Below are 25395 nucleotides of genomic sequence, written 5' to 3'. Positions count from 1 at the left end.
AGAAGTGGGAGTACTCTATGACCTAGTAATTTCATATCTAGTTATTTTATATCTTATAGAAATGATAATATGAATGCCTAAAGATATACACATACCCACAAGGGTGTTCATTAAACATTATTTGTGATGAAATTTGCAAGCAACCTAATTGTCATCAATAGAGAATAAATTATGATAAATAAAATGGAATTTTATAGCGTCTTTAAAAAATCATATCAAGAAGTGGTATTAGGGGGCCAGCCCAGTGGTGCAGCGGTTAAGTTTGTGCATTCTGCTTTGGCGGCCGGGGGTTTGCCGGTTCGGATCCTGGGTGCAGACCTGCACACTCCTTGTTAAGCCATGCTGTGGCAGGTGTCCCACATATAAAGTAGAGGAAGATGGGCATGGATGTTAGCTCAGGGCCAATCTTCCTCAGCAAAAAGAGGAGGATTGGCGGCAGATGTTAGCTCAGGGCTAATCTTACTCAAAAAAAAAAAAAAAAAAAAAAGTGGTATTAGGTTTTACTTTTCCCATCCTGTCAACAGGGATGCTTTCAGTTGCAACTAATGGAAAAACCAGATCAAACTGGCTTCAGCAATAAAAGGTATTTATTAGCCTATTTAATTGATAGGTTCTGAGATAGAGTGGGCTTCAGACAAGTTCAGACTATTTTTCTGACCTGTGCTTGGCCCTCTTCCATGAAGAAGGCGTGAAGGTGCTTTACCTTCAGCGTGATTTCTTGTATGGTTGTAAGATGGTTGTGTGCCTCTGCCGTGGCTGTATATTTCTTACTTCACATCTGACAGGAGCAAAAGTATCACTTCCCATACCAGAATCCTCAGCTTTGTTACGATTGGACCACCTTGATCTAGTAATTATGGACGAGGGACAGAGACCAGAGAACTGAGACCTGGGTTATAGTTCCTATCCCTGAGTCAGTTGTGTGGCAAGGGAAATGGGATTTCCCTGCTGGCCTTAAGGCAGCTGAGTTTTGTTTCTGGTACTGGTGATGAGGTCAGTCCCATTCAAAAAGCTTTGCTGAGGGCTAAGTGAATTTCTTACCCTCTTCTTTCCCAGTATTAAGATAATCAGCCTCTTGATGCTCCTCTCATTCTTGATTTTACTAAAACTGTGAGGCTGTGTTTATACTCAGGATCCCAAATTGGAAAAATATAAATCACTATTGACTTCCATATTTACAGAGGCCCTTCATATTACTCTCAGATTGCAAGAAAGAGGTAGACAGGAGGGAGGGCATAGGAAGGGAGGGAGGGAAAGAGAGAGAGAGGGAGAGAGAGAAATATGCTGCTGAGAAAGAAACTGTAGAATATTAAAACTCTCCCTTTACATACCTGACCTCAGTTCCATTCTGTTCCCTCTACGGGCCCCTGTTAACTGATATGTATCCTCCTGGATTGTTCTTTGCATTTACATATACACAGAATTTCATTTTATATTTTAAAATTTAAATGGTAACTACTGCTGACTCTTAGTTTTTTCTGTTTCATTTAGCACATGTTATAGAACTTGTCATCTTAATATATATAGTTCTGTTTTATTCTTTTAGTGACCAGTTATTATGCCGTATTATGGATATGTCATTGTTTTTCTAGCTATTATTTACCCTACTAATTGCTTCTAGTGTTTTTGCTATTACAGATTGATGTAATGAACATTCTTTGCATATATTTGTGCATATGTCTGTGTATTTTTTTTTTTTTTAAAGATTTTCATTTTTTCCTTTTTCTCTCCAAAGCCCCCGGTACATAGTTGTATATTCTTCGTTGTGGGTCCTTCTAGTTGTGGTATGTGGGATGCTGCCTCAGCGTGGTTTGATAAGCAGTGCCATGTCCGCGCCCAGGATTTGAACCAACGAAACACTGGGCCGCCTGCAGCGGAGCGTGTGAACTTAACCACTTGGCCACGGGGCCAGCCCCATGTGTGTGTATTTCTATAGGATAGATATAGTTGCTGGCTTGAAGGGTATGCAAATTTAAAATGTTAGTAACTTCTACAAAATGTCTTGGAAAATGGTGAGACCAGTTTCTGTTCTCTTGCAAATATTTTATATGATTAATCTTTTTAATATTTGCTAATAATGGTATATCAGAATTATAGACGGTTTTGTCCTTATTTATTTGTTTATTTTTTTGAGGAAGATTAGCCCTGAGCTAACTGCTGCCAATCCTCTTCTTTTTGCTGAGGAAGACTGGCCCTGAGCTAACCTCTATGCCCATCTTCCTCTACTTTATATGTGGGATGCCTGCCACAGCATGGCTTGTCAAACGGTGCCATGTCCGCACCCGGGATCCGAACCGGTGAACCCGGGCCATCGAGGCGGAATGTGCACACTTAATCGCTGTGCCACTGAACCGGCCCCTGTCCTCATTTATTGAATACTTTGTTCTTTCTTAAAGATTAGAAATGCCTCCTTTATTATATGTCAGATTTCTGTATTTACATGGATCTATTTCTGGACATGATATGTTTTATTCTGTTGACTTACGTCTCTGTTTTTATACAATTCTGCACTATTTTAATTACTGTTGTTTTGTACTGTTTCATATTTAGTAGAGTGAGTTTTCCCTTATTGATCTTATTTTTCAAAAAAGTATTTACTGCTCTTGAGCATTTTCTCTTTCTGGTGAACTTTAATATAAACCTGTGTGGTTTGGTGAAAAATCCTGCTGACATTTTTTCTTGATATTGCTGCTTGATTATATTAATTTAATTAATATATTAATAGTTTTGAGACTAACTATCCAGGAACTCAGTGTGCCTTATCTAGCCCTCTTTTGATGTCTTCGTAAACTTTTCTAGTTGTCTTTAAAATGTGTCTTACATATTTTATGTTAACTTTATTTGTTGGTAGGTTGTCATTTTTGCTGTTAGTGAGTTTAAATATAATTTATTATTTTCGAATTGATTCTTGCTCATATATAGAAAAACTTAATTTGGGTATACTTATCTTGAATCTGGTCATCTCAGGAGTGTTTGTTCTTTTTAATCAAATAGATAGATTACCAGACTTCAGAGAAATACTGGGGAAAAATTGTTTTAGGAGACTTTAGCTTTTTGATAAAAATTAAGCTTACCTCTTGTAAAAGCTGGTTAGTAATAGCAATCAGCCTCCTTTAAAGATGATTTTGTTTCTTTTTTTGATAAAATACTTAGTATATGGGAGGATTAAGAAAGAGCATGGTTTTTGAATAATTTATTCATAGGAAAATATGAAATTGTAATAATTTCACATTCTCCCCAAAATAAGTGGAATCAGTGACCTTTTCTCCTGAGCCTACTTCAAACCTTTGTTTCTTTCTGACCCCATTGTTCTTGTCTCTGCATTTTTATGATCTCTTCCGCCTTTGTTCTGATAGGCCAGCTCCTCAAGGGAGGGCAGAGATTCACCCTCTCTTTAGGTCTCCTTGAGGCCAAGAAGATAGGTGTGGGATCTTCCTAGTCTGTAGTAGGAATAATAGAAGCCATTGGAAAAAATAGCAAAGCTTTGTTGTTTCTGGAAATTTTGATGTGTGGCATGAGATGTCACCTGTCGGCACCTGATCTCCTTTTTCTGTTCATAAATAAAATGAAAGCACCGAAGTATGGTGGAAAGAGAATTGGCCTGGAAGATAACTTTTGTCTTCTAGGAGGTGTACAACCCTCACATTGCTGATTTTTCCTTTTATTCGTTTTAGCCTGTATTTGAAGTTCTTATGAAAGATTTGGCAAAGATTTTGCATTGGGCAAATTTATGGTTGCTTTTATTTATTTAATTATTTATTTAGGTAACATTGATTTATAACACTGTATAAATTTCAGTTGTACATCGTTATATTTCGCCTTCTATATAGACTACATCGTGTTCCCCATCAAAAGTTGTGTTGCCGTCTCTCACTGTACACATGTGCCCTTTTACCTCTTTCACTGTCTCTCCACCTGCATTCCCTCCTGGTAACCACTAATCTGTTCTCTGTATCTATGTTCCGCATATGAGTGAAATCATACAGTATTTGTCTTTTTCTGTCTGTCTTATTTTGCTTAGTTAGTATAATACCCTCAAGGTCCATCCACGTTGTTGTAAATGGCAAGATTTCATCTTTTTTATGGCTAAGTAGTATTCTATTGTGTGTGTGTGTGTGTGTGTGTGTGTGTGTATGTCACATCTTCTTTATCCATTCGTTAGTGGGCACTTAGATTGTTTCCAAGTCCTGGCTATTGTGAATAATGCAGCAGTGAACATGGGGTGCATATATTTTTTCAAATTAGTGTTTTTTGGATAAATACCCAGAAGTGAAGTAGCTGGATCATATGGTAGTTCTATTTTTAATTTTTTTGGGAATCTCCATATTTTCCATAGTGGCTGCACCAATTTACATTCCCATTAGCAGTGTACGAGCGTTCCTTTTCCTCCACGTCCTCTACAACACTTATTTCTTGTTTTTCAGTAATCGCCATTCTGATGGGCATGAGGTGATATTTCATTGTGGTTTTGATTTGCATTTCCCTGATAATTAGTGATGTTGAACATCTTTTCATGTGCCTTGTGGCCATCTCTATATCTTTAGAAAAATGTCTGTTCAGATTATGGTTACATTTATTTATTTAATTTATTTATTTTTGTGAGGAAGATTGGCCCTGAGCTAACATCTGTTGCCAGTCTTACTCTTTTTACTTGAGGAAGATTGTTGCTGAGCTAAAATCTGTGCCAATCTTCCTCCCTTTTATGTGGGGTGCCGCCACAGTGTGGCTTGACAAGTAGTCTAGGTCCGCGCCCAGGATCTGAACCTGCGACCCCCAGACCGCCAAAGTGGAGCATGTGAACTTAACCACCATGCCACCGTGCCGGCCCCTGATTGCTTTTAGAATTGTATATTAATTTTCTAGTTTCTTTTTCACCTAGTTTCCATTTTTATCTTTAACTCTTCTTCCCACACTTAAATTTGTCTTATTGTAAAATTTATGCATTTTTCTTTCTACCTGGCATTGCTGAATTTCAACCCAACACAGAGCTTTGCATCCTAAAGTTAAACATCACTCCCATTTAGTTAAGTTATAATTTTTTGTTAAATTGCTATTTAATGTTGTTTTGATTCTTATTCTGATTTTTAAAAAGTTTTGTAACTAAATATATGACGTTCGAAACTTTTGGTATTGTATACTTTCTTTGGCTATTTTGTTTCTCCTTATAATTTACTTTTATTTAAGATAAGAGATTAAAGAAAGACAAAGATTGACCACATAATTTTGTTTTCAATGGTTTTTGTCTGTTAGTTAGAACATATGTACAGAAATCTTGATTTAAATAGGCCTAAAAAATAAGGAAATTTATTATTAAAATGTAACTTGAAGGTGGCTAGGCTGACTTGAACACTGCTTTAATCCATTGACTGTGGCTCCATTTCTCGTTTTTGCCTTCTGTGTGTTGGCTTTGTCCCTAAATCGGCTTTGTCCTCTAGCTGACGTCCTTCATGGTGGCAAAGTGGCTGTAGAAGGCCCAGGTTTACGTTCTCAAATAGAGGGCATCTCTTCTGGTAGCCTTGTTACTAGAACAAGACAGTGTTATTCTCAGAAACCTTCCTAAACACCTCCTCTTGTGCCTTATTGGCCTGAATTGTCATAGATTTTATTCTTAAACCAAATCCGGGCCTGAATTTCTGAATCCTCATTGTGGCGAGGGGAATAGGGTTACCTTTAGATCAGTTGGGTTTACCATGGGAGCTGGGAGTGGCGGCAGCTTCCCTGAAGCACATTGGCTTTGTGGGTAACTGGTCATTATCTTAATTAAATTTATGGTACCGTAGAAAGGGTGCAGGGTGGAATGGATGCTGGGTAGGCAACCCTCAATGTCCACTTGATAATGGGTCCCATAAAGTTTCATCTCAGACCACATGAAGTAATAGTAATAAATATAAAAGGAAAAATAGGCAACCTAAGCAAGTTTTAAATTGACTTACTTGAAAACTTTCTCTGCAGTTTCCCGTTTTATAATGTTTGATTTCAGCTGACTGGCTATAGCTACTTACAGAACAGAGGAAATTCATTAAAAATAATGAATTATTCAGTTGGATAATGAAATTCAGTTATAAAGCACTTCACTGTGCCGTGGATTCAGTTCAGGTCAAGTTCTGTTCCTGGTTTATGGACAGTGTGGCCTCTCACCATGACGCAGCTTAGAAAGGCTTTTATCCTTTTCCCTTGTTGCTAGCATTTTAATGGCATTTTATTGTATTTATTTGATTGGTTCCATTTACACTTTACTTCAATTGACTTTATTAATACAGAATGCTTTTTATGTAATTTTTATTATATAAAAATTACTATATAATATTTGACAGTTATGAAAATCTGGTAGATACCTATAAAGAAATAGTTTTCACGAGGAAAAATTCATCCTATTACTTTTTAAAATTGCAGCGACTTAACTGTAGCCAAACCAATGCTAATAGGTGGTCTTATTTAGCTTGTCTAGTTTGCTTGCTTGAGTTATTTGAAGGGGAATTTAGATTAGCAGAAATCTAGCAATAGCATAATGGAAGTCCTGAAAGCCTCTTTAATTAGGGAATTTAATGAAGGCTTTGTCATGGATTCTTTGGTTTCTCTTTGTTTTCTTCCATCCCATCCCCTCCTATTTCTATTATTGCATAGAAAAGTAGAAAGGAATTCTCAAAAACAATACAAGAGATTGCCTTGTAAATTATATCTTTTACAATAAATTATAGATTGTGTATGTATATATGTGTGTGTGTATATATGTATGTATATATATAAACTAGTTGCTAGTATATTGGTAAGTATAGAAACACTCAAAGGGTGAGGTTACATTTTCAGAAAATATGTAATATAATAAGTTAAAAGATATCTGCACCCTCATGTTCATAGCAGGTTTATTTACAACAGCTAAGACATGGAAACAAGCTGTGTCCATCAATGGGTAAATGGATAAAGAAGTTGTGGTTTATATATACAATGGAATGTTATTCATCCATAAAAAACCTGGGGAAATCCTGCTATTCGGATGGACAACGTGGGTGGACCTTGAGGGCGTTATGCTAAGTCAAATAAGTCAGGCGGAGAAAGACAGGTACTGTGTGATCTTTAGCAGAATCTAAAAAAAAAAAAAACAACCCAAACTCATAGAAAAAGAGATCAGATTTGTGGTTACTAGAGGAAGGGCTGGAGAGTGGGGATTGGGGGAAGGAGAATTGGAGGACGGTGGTCAAAAGGTACAACCTTCCAGTTATGATAAGTACTAGGGATGTAATGTACAACATGATGCGTATAGTTCCACTGCTATATAGTGTATATAAAATTTGTTAAGAGAGTAAATCCTAAGTGTTCTCATTATAAGGAGAAAAAAATTTTTTTCCCATTTCTTTTTATTGTATCTATATGAGATGATGGATGTTAACTGAATTTATTTGTGGTAATCCTTTCATAATATGTGTAAGTCACACCTTTATGCTATACACCTGAAACTCATATAGTGATGTATGTCAGTAATATCTCCATAAAACTGGAAAAAAATAAATGAAAAGATATCAAACCCTAAGTTTTTAAAGTTCATTGCACTGTGGATTAAATTTGAAAGGCTTTTTTAACTGGAAGCTGCCTCTCTTAGTGAAAATAACGTAATTTTATAGGTGAAACCCTAAGAGTCTAAGCAAAATTAGGGCATTGATAACCAAATTGAATTGCTGAAGCATTTAAGCTGCTTTGGTTTTATAAGCTCTCTGTGTTAGGTTATTTGAAAACACTTATTAATTCAGTCTTATAATTTATCAGTCCTTGAAATTTTCTTTATTCCTTTCGACACACATGAGAAGTTAGATGAGTATACAAGTATTACTATTGTAATTTAGATTATAGTTGGAAACCTCCTAAATATAGTTTGCTTAGTGTAAAGAGAAAGAAAATAGATGCATATTAAAATATTAAAATTCAGTTTACTCCTTGAGTCAGGTCCGATGGGTAAGAATGAAGTCTTCTTGTGTAAATGAATCCATTTTCTCTTTTCTGTTTGACTGTATCATTTGAAAGAACATTCTACCTATGAAGTGCTGCAGTGCTTAATTAACTTTTGGTAAGTTGGTATACTCTGTGTAGTCTGTTTGGGTTTGGTATCTCTATTTGCACCTGTAGATTCTGGATCCCTCTCAGTATACAGTAGGGGGAATGAGGTATAAGAGCAGTAAAGGATCTTTCACCACTCCTATCAATGTACCAACTCAAGTACAGCTGCAGTTTAGAAGATGTGGCATTGTGTTTATCACTGTTCATCTTCACATCAACCCTGTGGTCAGTAAGGCAATTAATATAATATAGAATAATAGTCAATATATTAAGGCGAGTAATAGAATACATAATGATAATATATAATAATCTCACTTTACAAACAAGGAAATGAAAACTTAGAAAAGTAAAATGACTTATGCAAGGTCACATGGATGCTAAGTGGCCAAGTATCAAAGCATAATTTTCCAAAAAATTGAAGACCGGTTCTCATACAAATACAGAATGAACATGTCACATTTATTCATTTCTTTAATGAGGGAGCCAACAGGAGATAAAGTTGGTTCAAAGAGGAATAAAGATTACACATTGTATTAGTCAAGATTCGCCAGAAAAACAGAGCCAATGAGATATATATAGATATATGGAAAGAGATTTATTGTGAAGGATTGGCTCATATGATTGTGGAGGCTGAGGAGTTCTGAGATCTGCCGTCAGCAAGCTAGAGGCCCAGGAAAGCCAGTGATGTCGTAGTTCTGCTCCAAACGTGAAGGCCTGAGAACCAGAGGAACCAATGGTGTAAGACCCAGTCTATCTGATGGCCCAAGAATCAGGGACCAGTGTGGTAAGTCCCAGTCTGAGTCTGAAGGCCCGAGAACCAGGACTGCTGATGTGTGAGGTCAGGAGCAGATGAATGTCCCAGCTCAAGCAGAGAGCACATCTGCCCTTCCTCTGCCTTTTTGTTCCTTCAGGCCCGCGACAGATTGGATGGTGCCCACCCGCTTTGGTGAGGGCAATCTTCTTTACTCAGTCTACCTATTCAAATGCTCCTCTGGAAACATCCTCCCAAACACACCCAGAAATAAAAGTTTGCCAGCTCTGGGCTAGTAGTATTCTTTAGCCTAGTCAAGTTGACACATAAAACTGACCATCACATATAGACGTTGGAGAAAGAACTTTGGGATGAGATTGCTAGGTTAGATGCAAAGCTGTCCTACAAGGCAATAAAAACCATAGGCTTTGAGATGATCTTTTCTACTGGACAGAATTCAGTTGCATCTTTACTAGGCAAAAGTTTGCAAGTTAACGTGTAGCTTCATAGAGTCTGAGTTTTTAAACAATAGTGAACAATGAGTCAAATGAAGGTATGTTCCCTAATGACATAATCTTTGGGAGGGCTTATGCTCCTATATGACATTGAAAGGACATACTGCCCTCTCTTTGTCTTACTTCTAAGTTTTGGATAATTTTTCTTGACACAAAGCAACATTGGAGCCTAGGTTTTTTTTTTTTTTTTTTAAAGATTTTATTTTTTCCTTTTTCTCCCCAAAGCCCCCCAGTACATAGTTGTATATTCTTTGTTGTGGGTCCTTCTAGTTGTGGCATGTGGGACGCTGCCTCAGCATGGTTTAATGAGCAGTGCCATGTCCGCACCCAGGATTCGAACCAACGAAACACTGGGCCGCCTGCAGCGGAGCGCGCGAACTTAACCACTCGGCCACGGGGCCAGCCCCGTGGAGCCTAGGTTTTTTGACGCCAAGTCCAGACTTCTTTCTCCTGTACTTCCCTGCTTCTTCATAGTATAGTTTTTAATACTAGAGCAGTCTGCTAACTTTTGCAGAATCAGCTAGCCTTTGTTATTAGTTTTCCCTTGTGCTCATTGATGATTATTAAGCTGTCTTCCCCGGAGAAACATTGTGAATATGTGAAAATATTCTGAAATTCAATGGGTATTTCTAACATTTCCATAAATGCTCAGAGAGACTAATTGAAATTATAGTTTATGTACCATGACTACTCTTTTATGACATTTTGTTAGCAAATTTCAGAGTCTTTGTAAAAATTGTTGTATTTTTGATTAAATAATCAGAATTTATAAAGCTGTATTTCATCAGATTAGCCTTTGCATATTTTGAACAAAAATAGGATTGAACCATTTTAGGTAAGTACAGATTTGTCCACATTAAACAACATAATTGCCTCTTAGAGTTGAACATTGAACTACTTATTAACAATTTGTTCCTGGACTTGAAATGTTTATCTGTATGTGCCATTTAACTTAAAAGTGGTTTTTTTTTTTTTTTTTTTTATGCTTGTCAAAAAGGTTGGGATACTTTATTCAGTTTAGCCCTCAAGCAATTAGGCAAGTCAGTTACCATGGTAACAGTAGGTATTAATTTCCTTACCTTACTGAGAGGTTTTTGGAACAAAGAAATCTCTGAGCTAATCCACTGAAACCCTCCTTTCTATGAGACTGGTGTTATGTCTGTCCATTCTAGAAGATGACACCATTCTAAGTGGAAAAATGTACTCTTGAGATGAATTTCTACTCTGCCAGAGTAGAGTAGAGTGTGGTTTAGAAGCTGGGTAGTTAAAAAGTTATTCCTTCTTAGCTAACGTGGAATGCAGTTACTCTTAATTTTCCTAGATTTGTTGGTTGTTATAGTTAAAAAGTTATTCCTTCTTAGCTAACGTGGAATGCAGTTACTCTTAATTTTCCTACATTTATTGGTGTGATTTTTATTGACATGAACTAGAAGTGGCTTCAGTAGACAGCTTGTCCTACTATCTAATTGCTATCAAATAAAATCACTTAAGATGAATTTCTCTCAAAACATAATTCATAATTTTGGCAGATAATCTCTTAACATTTAATTAGCTAATGTTACTAACCCTAACCCTATAATAAGCCTACTCATTTACCTGTCAGGAGGTCCATTTTGCAATTAATTTATCAAAAAGACTTTACCAAGAAGTGTCATTCTTAGGTATTTTATCACTGTATCATGGTGATTAATAAATAGCTACAGTTGTTAATAGCAGCATTGGACATTTTCTAGTCTTAGAGCATTTTGTCTGTGTTCTATGGCAGGAGTTGGCAAACTGGCTGGCGGGATGCATTTGACTTACTGCTTGTTTTTGTACTGTGAGTGAAATGGTTTTTACGTTCTTAAGTGGCTGAAAAAAATAAGAATATTTCCTGAGATTTGTATAAATTCAGATTTTATCATCTATAAAGTTTTATTGGAGCATAGCCGTGCTTCTTTATTGTTTATGGCATTTGTGTCACAACGGCAGACCTCAGTAGTTGTGACAGAGACAATCTGCCCGTGAAGCCCAGAATATTTGCTGTCTGACCCTTTAGAGAAAAAGTTTGCTGACTCTTCCTGTTCTATAGTATAAAAAAATATAGCCTTGATTGTTCATTTAAATAAAACTCTCCCTCTTTTATTGGCATATTTTCCCTCTTGATGGCTAAAAGTAACACATGTTCTTATAGAACATTTGGAACATCTAGAAAAGTATAAAGAAAAAAATTTAAAAAACTATCTGCAGTCATGGGATAACCACTAATATTTTGGTATACATTATGCCCGACCTTTAAAAATATCTAATATGTATATATGTATACACACATACACAAATACACACACATTTATTTTATAAAATTAGAGTCTCACCTGCTTTTTTCACTTGATAAATTATAAGAACGTGTTTTTAATGACTGCATAGTGTTCTATTTTATGTCTGTACCATAATTTATTATTTAATCATTTTTCCATTGTTGGATATGTAAGCTGTTTTCAACTATTTATTATTATAAATATTATATGTTGCATTATATAATATTTTAAATACTATTATACATAAGAAGGATGACTATCCTTGTATATAAATCTTTCTGAGGAATGCTGTGTTTTGTTTTTGTTTTTTTGTTGAGGAAGATTGGCTCTGAGGTAACTTCTGTTGCCACTCTTCCTCTGTTTTGTATGTAGGATGCTGCCCCAGCATGGCTTGATGAGTGACGTGTAGGTCCGTGCCTGGGATCCAAACCTGCAAAACCCAGGCCACTGAAGCAGAGCATGCAAACTTAACCACTATGCCACTGAGCTGGCCCCATGAATGCTGATTATTTTTGTAAGATTAATTCTTAAAAATGAAACTATGTGTAAAGTGGTTTGAAACCTGAAGAAGTATTTTGAGGGAAATTTTGATATTGCGTGAAAATCCTTAGACTGCCTTCATGAAGAGAAGATGGCTTCTCTTCCTAGGCTCTGGTTAGACACATTAATTTTCACACTAGACCATCAAACAAGTCCTTTTAATAATCTGACTGTGAAAGCATATGTTTGATACTCGTAGTTGATGGGTTGGAAGAACTGGGCCAGTGCCCCACCCACTCTGGGTTCATAGGTTTTCTCATGATTCTGCAGCACAGGCAAGTGAATGATTTTCTGTGGGCGCTCCCAGCGTGATTTTTGATGCCACAGAGAAAAGCGGAGTAATGCTGCAGGCCAGTGTGAGTTGGTACAGTAGACTCAGACATGGGGGTGAAAAGGAGAATTGCTCCATCCTTAGGATAATTCACTTCTTACTCCGCTAATTAAGCAGGTGCTCCCGCCCACCACCCTGTGTCCTGTGTGTGCCTCTTCAGGGAGCTCCATTTGTTAGCATATTCCTGCTCTTTTGCCACCAGTCATTCTGTAGAGTAGCTACAAAAATGAACCCAAGTATTTCACTCAAAGAATGATTGGTGAAAGGGTATTGACTTTTAAAATTCCTGGGGACGCCCACACCAGCTGCTAGTATCGATCTGTTTGCAGCAGAGGTTGTAAACTGAGAGGGCTTCAGGCCAAATTTTGGCCTGCAGAGTGGTCTTGGAAATTGATATCAAGTGGAAGATTGCATTGTAACATCCAATTCTTTGTCTTCTTTTGAAAAATTGGGAAGTCTGGCGACACTGGGCGCCTGGTGACTATTGGTAAGAGTTAGCTGCGGCAGAGTTAGTGGTTTCCAGTTTGGGCTGCAGCGTAGTGCTATGGGTTATAGGTAATGCAAGGTTTTGATGGCTGCATGTTTTTTATAGTTTTCAAATGTATAAAGCATTTAATAAAACATTCAAAGATTTATAATAGGTGAAATTATATTTGAACTTCCTTCATGAAGAGGATCCTTTTGTAAACTACTTGAGTTCAGAACATGCGTGGCTGTGCATAATAAACATGGTCAGAAAGAGTTATTTTATGGCTGAATCAGGTAGTACTTGCTCCTGACTTTCCTGTTAAATAATTTCCTATCTAATTATTACTTTAATTGTGTCTATGTATGTTATTTAATCATTGGGAAAGATAGGTGTGTTCGTGTACATAAAATGCTTTCAATTTTGTTTGTCTTAGTTTTCGTAATTTTACTGCTAACGTAGAAAAGATCATGATTGTTAGCTAATGATTATTTCATGATATTTAGTTTTTTCTAATAGAATACAATTAATTTTGTTAATTTTCTTGTTATTTAATTTTTAATTATTATTTATTATGGGCTTTTGATGTGACAATTTGTCAAACCTTGATTTTAATAGAATTTCATAGTACATTTGTTTTTAGCATTTAACTAGTGCTTTTATCTAAAAATAATTAATAATTGAACATATGCAATTCAGTTGATTCAATAAGGGAAATATAGGCCTTCATAACTTCAGAAACTCATTTAAAAGATATTTTTGATTACCTGGAAGTGTATTTGTTAACTTTAAATTTTTTTATTATTAAACTCAATGAAAATAAATATTTCACTACACTCAGTTTTTATTTAGTCTTCTTAATTAAAAAATTTTTTTGGATAAGATTTGTTAAAAAATATTCATATAAGAATTCGGACAAGCTCAAAATTCACAAAAAACTTTTCCCACGGAATTAAAGACCTACAGTATTTTAAGTACTTTATATTCAAATAGATTTAATTTCTACAGATATTTACTTTCCCACTATAATGTCTAATTTAGTGATTAAAGCTGGAAAGTAGTCTGATTCTTGAGTTAACATAATAGTAAATATTTAATCAATAATTAGTCAATAAAGATTATCTCAGAATAGAATGTGATATTCCCATAGTTCTTCATTTTTCAGCCTAAATCAAATGAAATAGGGGTGTCAAACAAAATACTCTGGTACCTTTTCAAAAGCATCTATTTTACTAAAAAAAGATTTGAACTTTTGAAAGTATCTTTGAGCACAAAATAAGAACAAAGTTCTTTTAAGAGATTGATACAAGTGATCATCAGATTGAGTTCAAGAAACTGGTTACAGGATCACACAACTAATGAAGCCCAGATATCTCACTATTTTACCAAATCAGCTCTTTTTTCCTGCCTGTGTGGAACAGTATGTTTGGGACCAGCGAGGCAAAGGAAGTGGATGGAAAAGTTGCCGTTTTCGACTATTCTGTTAGAAGATATGTTGCGAATTTGTTAAAGACAGAACACTAATCCAGAAGACTCAATGAAAAAGGTGTTCATGGCAGATATGAATCCGTAAATACTGGTACTCGTCCTCACTTAGGAGGCTGTGTAGAATCCTTGAAGAAAAACACCGAGAAGGGACTTACTGCTTGGCAAAGAAGTTCCAAAACCAACTGGGGATGAAGTATGCAAAGTAAACAATGAATAATTTGAAACATATAAGATATTATGGAAACAGTGGAAGTTTGGGACTGGTAATAACAGGAGGGTGTAAAGGCTTTACGTTAAGTTCAATATATATAAAAAAGCCTGATATGCCAAGTACTGTGTTGTCTTATTCACAGAGAAGCTCTTGTTTATTAAAATTTGCCTGTAGTTCTGAATTCCACATTAAATGATGTCATAAAAATGGTGAACCTAGTGAAATCCAAGCCTCTACAGTGCCTTCTTTTTAGCTTTAGGTGAAGAAATGTGATGAGCCATTTCATTACTGAAGAGTGTTGATGGTCCAGTGGAAGATTTATGAGCTAAAAGGAAAATTTCAAATTATTCTATGTGAATAATTCTTACAGGTTTGTTGAGGTGTAGTTATTGGCTTCAAAAAATGGTATTCTTAATTGACATTTTGAGCACTTGAATGAGCTTAATCAAAAGTGCGATGATCATACGGAAAATATATTAACCGTGTACTGACAAAATTTATGGATTCAGAGTAAAATTTTGGTTTTGGAGAGTGAAGTTAAAATAGTTTTAGAAGTGATGTGTAATTGGTGTTATTTGAATCCTAAAGAAGAGTTAATACTAGTAGGACAGAGTCACCGTGTGCTGAGACAGAGCTCTAGCATGATATTGAAATGCTTGATATAAAAAATTCGTTTTGAATGCTTATTTACATCATCAAAAGAAATTAGCACATCTCTCAGTAGAAGAAAAGGAGGAGCTATTAGATTTAAAGAATTTTAGCACCTTTGAAGAAAAGGAGGAGCTATTAGATTTAAAGAATTTTAGCACCTTTGAGGCACAATTTTAAAAAGATTGAATTATTGGAATGCTGGCTAATGGTGAAAAAGGAGTTTTCAGTGCCTTGGAGCGAAGCCTCCTCTTTTGCCGTTTGCTGTCACTTGTGCTAACAAAGCTTCCTTGTGATGGTTACTGCGTTAAGAAAATGTTGTTAAAAGGTCTCGGGAGTCGTGTGTAGCCATTTTAGACATAAACCTGACACAAAACAGTCATGTGCATCTAAACAACTTCAACTTTATTTAAAAGGTTTGAAAATTTTAATTTTATAAAGAAGTTATAAAAGTTTTACAAAATTTTATATTCACACTTGCCGATCCCCTTCCCAGTATGCCATAAAAATATTTTCATTTTCTGACAGTGCCGTGAACTAGAAAATGTTGTCAGCTCCTGGGGTAGACCTTCATTGATAAATGAAGTGGACAATCAAGAATCATCACGGATGTGAGGAAAATCAGCAGTTACAAACTCAATAAGCTGAATAGTGTCACCCTTGATAAAAAATAATTTCTAAACAAAAAAGAACTTAAAGTCCTGATAAGTGTTATCAGTGGATTCAACAGGAAATGTATTAACAAAAGAACTGAAAACTGTGGAAAAGGAAAATTGGAGGGTAAGAAAGGAATAAAACATAATTCCCCAAATAAAATGCTCAATAGAATTGTTGTCGTAGAAAAATATGGCTGATAACCAAATAGGTATTTGTTGTACAGCTATGTACCGGGGGTGCTTTGGAGAGAAGAAGAAAGAAAAAAGATTGGCAACAGATATTAGCTCAGGGCCAATTAAAAAAAAGGTAAAGACTGTAAGAGAACATCTACGAACTGCTAAGAGATTGTTTCACTCAGCCAACACATTGTTCTCCTATCTATTTGAAAAATACATTTTCACATATGCAGGGAATCAGAGTTTATTATCTACATGTTCTACCTGAAGAAAACAGTTGAAAAAAGTCCTCTAAACAAACAGTGGAGTCAGAACAGAGATGCAATATAGGGTAAGATGAAGGGCAGAGGAAACTATAGTAAGCCATATATACGTTTACATACGTGTTTAAGTTTATATACACATTTATATTTAAATGGATGATGAAATTTGTAACATAATGTTTAGAAAACAGTAAGAATTCTTGAAATAGAAGGACAATACTAAGAAAATTGACAGGCTGTAACTGAAACCATATCAGCAAAAAACCATCGTTAGAAGGGTGGAGAAGTAAAAACGTTCTAAGAGTTTTGCCTTGCTGGGTAGAGGGTAGTGCAAATGTAGGGTCTGGGTGGGGAGGAGGTATAATTTTATTATTTTGCTTAGATAGCACTGTAATAGTAGGATGGGAAAAAAGTGAAATTTTAACATTGACAAAGGGAAAAAAGAGTATGAATGATAATTTCACCCAGTCTGAAAAAAATAGAAAAGAATAAGAGGAAACTGAAGAAAGTAAGATAAATACTAATCAAAGTAAGATGAAAGGGAAAACTCAAGTTCTTACACTGACTGTGAATGAGATGAATTTCCCTATTGAAAGAAAGACATGTTCAAATTGGGCTATTCAAAACAAAAACCAGAAAAACAAACAACAACAGAAGTCCCAGGTGTGTGTTGTTTCAAGACAGCCTTTAAAAAAGTGATCAAGGTTGAAAAGTGGCAGATAGTGGTGGATGGATAGGCAAGATGATTCCAGGGAAGTCCAAATCAAAGGAAATCAAAATACATTATTTATTTCAAAGAGGAATTTAAGATCCTTTAATGGTACAACATGAACCATTATGAAATGATGAAAGACTTGATTTTAGAAAAAGATGTGTCAAAGTTGTTCATATTCAACAACATAACAGCTAAATGTATACATAAAATATTCTATTATTCAATGGCTTGGATCACTTCCAAGAATAACCTTTAACTGATTAATGATTAAAATCCTGAAGTATGTTGAAGAATTTCCTATTGAAAATTATTCCACAACTTTGATTTTTGGTGTGCTTTTTATCTGTACCAAGGTGTGAGTAAATTTGACAAGGATATTGGGTTTGTAAACAACTTTACTTTCAAATTCTTTGCCTGGAAACATTTAGAAAGAATTTTGTAAGCAAAAGAGAACATTTACATCTAAAAATTAGACGTTTCAAATTAAAATGATTTTAGTATTATAGGTGGCTGTAGATAAATTATTGAAATTTATTTCTGTTTTGACAGTATAAATGAATTACAAAATTCCAAAATTTGATAGTTATTTTTATAGAGTTGTGTATTATTTGTAGAAACTTCAATTTTCTGGCAGTTTTGCAGATAAATGATCTACTCTGTGTATTGCAAAAACTTGTTTTCCAGTTCTATAAAAATATATTTTAACATTAAGAATAGACTCTCTCTCTCTATATATACACACTTTGGGATGAGCTTTTGATTCTCCTGTCAAGGGTTTTGAATTTGTGGCAACTATGAACTCATTAATAACCATGAACATTTGTAAAATGCTTTATAGTAAATAAAGCATGTATATTTTACATATTTTATCTTCTTACATATAATGCAGGTGGTGACACCAGGGACTTGAGTTGTCAATTTTGATTCAGTGAATCAGAGATCTTACATAGTGCCAGACTTTGCTAATGATTCAGAGAATACAGGCAAGCATCAAGTGCAGATGGAATATTTTTTTATTTGGAGGAACCCCAAACTGTCAGACACAGGTTCCAAAATTGTGCTTTTCTTCTGCATTAGGCCATGTTATGGTTTTGGACTAACAGAATAGTTTTAAGCAATGTGTGTAAAAAAAAGAGAAATTGCACAAAGGAAGAAAGTTGTTTTGGTTTTAAAATTCCTCTGTTTTATATTCTCTCTCTTTTTTGTTTTTGGTAAGGAAGATTGGCCTTGAGCTAACATCTACTGCCAGTCTTCCTCTTTTTGCTTGAGGAAGACTGTTGCTGAGCTAACATCTGTGCTACTCTTTCTCTGTTTTGTATGTGGGACACCACCACAGCATGGCATGACAAGCAGTACATAGGTCCATGTCTGAGATCTGAACCTGCAAACCCTGGGCCACAAAGTGGAGCATGTGAAGTTAACCACTGTGCCGCTGGGCTGGCCCCTGTTTTGAATTCTCTTAATTACACAGCTTACTTCACTACCCCCCATTTTCCAACCATAAATTAATACACCATAATGCCAGACTTATTTACAGTTAGCAATCTAGATAGTTGAGCTATATCTTGCTAACATTTTCTGGATAGGTACTCTTTGGTATTTTTCTGCTAGTAAATACACATTGATAGGTGTACCAGGCTACCATCTGCTTTGAGGTCATTAGCATGTTTATTAGGATCCTCAGTAGGGAGAATGAGTTACTAGCCCACTGTTAACCCTTTCCTTCCCAATGCATAAGAGTGGTGGAGTTTGTTCTATATGGAAAATTTGTTTGCTAAAGTAATCTTTTAAAATTTTCTTCCATTAATTATCAATATTTGCAGTTTCGGGGGTTTATGTTTGGAAAAATGAGCCATTAAAATAGATACTTGCCAAATTTATTGTTTAATTTCTTCAGAGTTATATTGCTGAATATCAATAGGGATAACAGGCTATCCCTGAATGATAAGTAGTTGCTCTGGTTATTTCACATTAACCATGTTTCATCATAAGAGTCTTCAGGTGGATATTCAACACTGCTGCCCTTTTACTGTAAATTTGAGATAATAGGAACTAAGCTTGGGGCTTGAAAAATTTTATTAAGAATTTGAGGCTATTCAATTTCGTATGTTAACTCACCTGAAGGTATGGATCCATTCTACCACTAACAAAAAGAGTATGTCATGGTTCTCCTATTCATTGTGTTTTCTGTAACCATTCTTGAAGTTTGGTTTGCACTGAGAAGAGCACTTAAAGCTAGTAACAGAGTCTTAAAAAACTCTTATTCTTAGGGAAGCTTGTTCACTTGCTGGGCCAAGAGTGTAATAACAAAACCTTAATAGAGAAAAGCTGTTATCTGTCTCAAAATTCTTCTTCAAGTAGATTTGTGAACAAATCCCACTGTTTGCTGAGTGTACTTAGATCTTAGGGACAGATAATAAGAAAATTAAAGATGTTAAATATTTATAGCAATTTATATACCCAAGGATTCTCATTGTTAATGAGATAGAGATTATTCTTTGAAAGGATCAAAAACTGCTAGAACCTTAGAACTCAATTACACTGGCTTACTTATTTTAAAAAGAAGGAATGCTAAATGTATAGTTATTAGATCTAGAATGCTGTGTCTGTTTCTCTTTCTTTTGCGATTGCTGCTCTGATAACCTATTCTTGTGCCTAGATGCCATAACTTACTTTAAGAATATATGTTTAGTTCTTCAGACGTATTGACAGGCTCATCTCTGAGTTTTATTTCAAAGATTGTACTGTGTTTATTCACAAAGTAATTGTTTTTTGGATTTTGCAACTAGAGCCTTTTAAAGATGAATGAAAAACAGTTGAAAACATCTCCACCGAAGCGGAGACTTCCTGAATGGATGTCTATGCCTAGTAAGAGATGTGCTGTAGAAGAAAGAAAGGTATGCAGTTCGCCAATTATCCTTTCAGATGGGAAATCTAATGTAAATTTGACTGTAAAATGAGTCAATCCTCACTTCAGGTCGCTAGGTAAGTTAGAGCTGCTGTTGTGTGAATGAGCCAGAATCTAGTCATTGAGTGGGTGAATGGGATTAAATTTTAATTGGGTTTACAAAATGAGAATTCTTACTCTATGCTTTCCCTTTTTTATCTGGTTTGCGTGGTTGACCTTACTAGTTTGTTGCAATTCCGATAATAATTTAGAACAGTATTTACTTTGGTGAGTTTTTATAATTATTTTTAAGTCCTCATAGATTTAAGATCTACCAACCAGTCTTTAGCATTTTAAGGCAACATTATTACACCTAGAACACTAATATAATTACAGGAAAAAATTAATAAAATAAATGCTTTTATGAAAATAAGATTAGAAGCTTGCAAATAAACTTCTTAGGAAATAATTTAAAAATGGGTAGCTTTATCTTTGTAAATTGTCCTTATGACTCCGTTAGTCTATAAAGCATTAGTTGATAAAACTTCGATTTATACTTCTAATGCTTCAGTGAACTTTATTATTTCAATGAACATGTTTTATTTAATGTGCGCTTTCTTTGTGGCTTTTTGGAATTTTCTTTAACTTAAGGCATCTAGTCAGAAGAGTGTTTTTGAAGATGACCTTCCCTTCTTAGAATTCACTGGATCCATTGTGTACAGTTATGAAGCTAGTGATTGTTCTTTCCTATCAGAAGATATTAGGTAAGAGATTTGAATTTCCTGGTTTCATTTGAGTTTGCACCCTTTGAAGATAACCATTACGGTAATATCTATAAGTGTATTGAGTTTTACAGTCGAGATGTATTCAGTAAAGAATTATTTCTACATGTAGAATATCAGTAAATTCTAATTCTACTTTTTAAATAAAAACTTGAAATCACTGAATTATGTTTGTAATGTACCTGTTTGTTCATTCATAAGCCTTTCTATTGCTTCAGCTAACTTTTTTAGATGTTATATATAGAATTACTGAACACATTATATTTCACCAATCTAGGAAAAAACCTGCAAGAATTATGCAACTTCAGGTTCCCCTTTATATTTCGTTAAAAATACCGACATAGTAATATTGAGTAATGGTTGCGATTGGCTCTGTTGCATTTAGTCAGCAATAACTATAGCAAATGATCCTTAAAAAGAACATCAAAGATGACTGCTAATATTTTTAAAAATTGCCTTGTTAACTTAGGACTCTGCAATAATGCAATCTAAGACTCTTGAAGCATTTTACAAGGAGAAGTAGTAGGGAATTCACTCAGATCTTCTTTGAAGTTGTTATACTTGTTCTTTTTTTCTTTTAAACTGTTACGCATTGGGTTAATAGAAGCAGAGATAAGTTAAGCTACCTATTAATGATCTCCTGGTGAGATGTATTCTAGAAAGCATTCAGGGGTCCTCACTGCCGTTGTAGTTGTCTGGCCACTGTTGGGTCTCATTATATACATTTAAATTTTTCCTGCAGAGGAGGTAGGTTCTGTTATTTATGATTATTAACTCCACCATCTTACCTTTGACCGTGCCATAGTATGTCGTATCTGAAGGCAATAAGCATAAGTGGTTTGAAGAATGTAGTTTTGATGAATTCCATGTGGTTTACGAAAGGCAGGCTGGTTTTTTTTCTATCTTCTCTGACCACTTTAAAGATTTTGGCTATCGCCAGTTTTCAACGATTTGATTATGATATGCCTTTGTGTAGTGTGGTTTGTGTTTATCCTGCTTGGGGCTTTTTGGATCTGTGGGTTTATAGTCTCATCAAATTTAAAAAATATCTTCAAATTTTTTTCTCTCATTCTGTTACTCTTTTCTCCTGGCACACTCAGTACACACGTAAGTTAGATTGCTTAATGACTGTGTCATTGATCATGAGGCTCACTTTCGTTTGGGTCTTCTTGTTTTTCTTTCATTCTTTTTTCTCTCTTCTTCAGTTTGAATAGTTTGTTTTGCTGTGTCTGTAAGTTCACTTTTTTTTCTTCTGTAGTGTCTGATCTGCTGTTACCCCATCCTATGAATTTTTAATTTTATTGTATTTTTTACCTCTAGAAGTTCCATTTGTTTCTTTTTAAAAATATCTTCCTTTTGGCTCTTATCATAGTCATATTTTCTTTTAAGTCTTTGAACATATTCAGCATATTTATAATAGCTGTTTTAATGTCTTTGTCTTACTTCCATTATTCTAGTTATTTTTTCTATTAATTGAGTTTTGTCCTGGTTATGGGTCACATGTTCCTGTTTTTTCTTAGCTGGCTGTTTCTGATTGGACATTGTGCTTTTACCTTGTTGAATGTTAGATTTTGTTGTCTTCCTACCGAGAAAGGAGCATTGCTCTGTCGGGTGGTTAAATTACCTAAGATCAGCTTTACAGTTTGACGCTTATTTTGCTGACTGCCCCAGGTGATCCGCAAAAATCTCTACTCTGACTTTTCAGAACTTTACTGCCCCTTACTTTGTGTAGGCCCTAGGACTTGTTCAGCTTACGGTTCCCTCGTTGTTCTTTGTCCGGCCTCATAGGTTCACTCAGTGCTTGCATGTCCTTTCTTGCCTGCCTCCCTCCTCTCCAGAACTCTACCCACAACTTTTGCCTCAGCCTCTCTGGCTTGAACCCTGTCTCCCCAGCTCAGCGCTCTACTTTGGGTTCTGCTGCCTGTTCTGCTGTCTGGGAAGTGTTCCAGGCAGAAAGCTGGGGCAGCAGTGAGGCTCTTCTTTGTTTCCCTTCCCTCAGAGAGCATAGGTCTGTACTGCCTGTTGTCCAGTGTCTGGAACTTTATATATTTTGTCCACTTTTCTATTTGTTCATGGAGGAGATGTATCTCTGATCACTATTAATCCGTCTTGGCCCAAAGTAGAAGTTGAGTTTTAAAAAATTTTTAAAACACATTTTTAATTTTTAAAACTTGTGAAATAGGCAAATAAAAACAATAATAGATAATGTATTGTAACAAGCACCCGTATTCCTCCCACCTAGCTTTATTAAATCTTAATATTCATTTTCTTCAAAGCTTTATTAAGAAATGAAACAGTAAAATACAGCTGAAGCTCCGTCTGCCCTTTCTGATTCTCCCTCTGCAGCTCTGTCAGATGACTTCTATCATGAGTGCAGTGTTTAGCATTCCCTCCACCTGTTTTCTATAATATTCATAATTTTATATCCCAAAATACATACCATTATTTTGCTGATTTAAAAACTTTAAAAAATGCTATCAAACTATGTGTGTATTCTGCCACTTGTCTTTTTCACTCAACATTTTATGTTTTTGAGAATTTTTCTTTTTGGTATATGTAGTTCTCGTTTAACCTTTATATAATATTCCATTGTTTCAATATACCACAATTTATCCATTCTTTTGTTGATGGAAATACAGTTTGTTTCCATTTTTGCCAGTAGGAATGGTATTGCGGTGACCATTCTTAAGCATTTCTGCCTGGTTGTGCACATATGAGAGTTTGACGTATTTGTGAGAAAAGCGCGCCAGGTTGTAGTGTTTGTACCCCTTCAGCCAGATATTGTCAGAGCTATCTCCAAGAGGGTTTTACCACCTTAAACATTCACCACTATGTGAGTGGTCCCAGTGGTAGATATTCTTCTCCACACTTGATGTTGTGAGGCTTGAATTTTTGCTGGTCAGATAGGTATGAAGTTGTATAAATTTAATTTCCACTTTTCTGATTTCTAGTGAGATTTCATGTCTTTGCATATTTATTTGGATTTATTGACCATTTAGATTTCCTTTTGGGAATTGCCTGTTTATATGTTATGTTATTTTTCTCCATTTTTTCACTCGATTGTCTTTCTTATGATTTTTCAAGGAATTTTTAATATTTTCTGTCTATTCATTATGAGTTATATGTATCATAGATATCTTCTACCACCTATGGCTTCTCTTAACTTTTTGAATGATTTCGTTAGGTATGCAGAAGTTAAAATTTTAATGTAATTAATTTGTACTATTTCCCCCCCCTTTAGCTTGAGTCTGTCTGATGGAGATGTGGTGGGATTTGACATGGAATGGCCACCAATATATAATAAACGGAAACTGGACAGAGTTGCACTAATTCAGTTGTGTGTGTCAGAGAGCAAATGTTACTTGTTTCATATTTCTTCAATGTCAGGTTTGTATCTCTTGTCTTTGTTCCATTTTTATATGGTAGAGAATTGTATTATGTCAACTTTATCCCTATAAAATTAATCTCATCACCTTCCGTTTATTTAAGTATTTATGTTACGCCTGATTCACTCATATCCCTGTTTTATTTAATTTTCACAACATCTCTGTCAGGCATTGATATTCATCCTGTGTTAGAGAGTAGAGAACTGAAGTTTAGAGAGGCAAAAAGACCAGGAATGTACCGTTAGTGTTAGGAGAGGTGACATTCAAACTACTTGTTTTTCTTGTCATTTATCAGTCGGGTCTTTTGCTTTAGGGAAGAAAAGAAATACTCAAGGTGAGTGTGTTTCTGACTTTAAACTTAATATAAACATAAATTTAAATATAAACATAGAATATATAGGAAGTAGAAATAAATCCATCATACTTGATAGGACCTATGGAAATAATAATAAAATGTTATAGTTTTTCCTCAGGGATTAAAAATGTTGCTTGAAAACAAAGCAATTAAAAAAGTAGGTGTAGGAATTGAAGGGGATCAGTGGAAACTTCTACGTGACTTTGACATCAAATTGAAGAGTTTTGTGGAGCTGACAGATGTTGCAAATGAAAAGGTAAATGTGGTACATATATTGTTTTCATAAACAAGGTAAATTTGTGCTTCACAGAATGTTGCTTCTATGTGAATGTTAGATTTTTTGAAAAAAGAATTTAACCTGTATAATGTTTTTGTGACAATAGAGAATTCCCAAATGAGTGTTCCATGATGAAAACCTTCAGTTCTAATCCATTGCCTTAGCAAATAATTTCTTTAAGCAAGCAACCCCCCCATATTTAGTACTATTTCACTTTATTTCATATATTTGCAAATTTAAATATTGTATTTTAAGTTTATCTCTTTCATCCATTTATATCAATACTTTTCTTTTTAAGGGAGAGCCTAGTGCCGCCCCTGTAGTAAGATGCTCTTAGTGGAAATTTGACTATCAATTCCATTGCCTATGTTTCACATATTTTATTAATGTAGTCATTAAGTTAAATTCTCATGTTTAGCCAAGTATTCTTTGGCTGGGAAGTAGAAAGCCTACCAAACTATTCAACTTTTTCCCATGAATAATACTTTCCAAGAATTTTAGTACCTACATTGGGGAAATTCCAGAATTAAAAATTTTCTTTTAATTTTAATTTTTTTATTGAGCTAACATTGGTTTATGAAATTATTTAGGTTTCATGTGT

The 25395-nt window shown here is 35.0% G+C and overlaps 1 protein-coding gene and 1 long non-coding RNA gene across 40 annotated transcripts in view; one reads left to right on the top strand and one right to left on the bottom strand.

The window, feature by feature from the left end:
* Positions 1-25395, top strand: part of WRN (WRN RecQ like helicase) — a 124655-nt gene that overhangs the window by 6261 nt on the left and 92999 nt on the right. For 6 of the 39 annotated variants that reach the window (XM_070253416.1, XM_014736585.3, XM_023630596.2 and 3 more), the window contains exons 2-5: positions 19897-20004; positions 20646-20758; positions 24018-24163; positions 24625-24773. In XM_070253416.1, the coding sequence (XP_070109517.1) occupies positions 19909-20004; positions 20646-20758; positions 24018-24163; positions 24625-24773 (504 nt within the window). In that variant the 5' untranslated portion in view covers positions 19897-19908. Of the gene's footprint in view, positions 1-14845; positions 15019-15824; positions 16077-19896; positions 20093-20645; positions 20759-24017; positions 24164-24624; positions 24774-25395 lie in introns of those variants that run through there. The other 33 variants (XM_070253417.1, XM_070253413.1, XM_023630594.2 and 30 more) reach the window with 13 other exon arrangements.
* On the bottom strand, positions 11464-17037 carry LOC138921097 (uncharacterized). The gene is made up of 2 exons (XR_011433378.1): positions 15458-17037; positions 11464-15412 (listed from the first exon to the last, which is right to left on the bottom strand). It is a non-coding gene; the product is annotated as an uncharacterized lncRNA (long non-coding RNA).

Source organism: Equus caballus, chromosome 27 (genome assembly GCF_041296265.1).
Source record: "Equus caballus isolate H_3958 breed thoroughbred chromosome 27, TB-T2T, whole genome shotgun sequence".
Classification (NCBI taxonomy): domain Eukaryota; kingdom Metazoa; phylum Chordata; class Mammalia; order Perissodactyla; family Equidae; genus Equus; species Equus caballus.
Note: the sequence above shows the minus strand (reverse complement) of the source record. Positions and strands in the feature narration are given on the sequence as shown.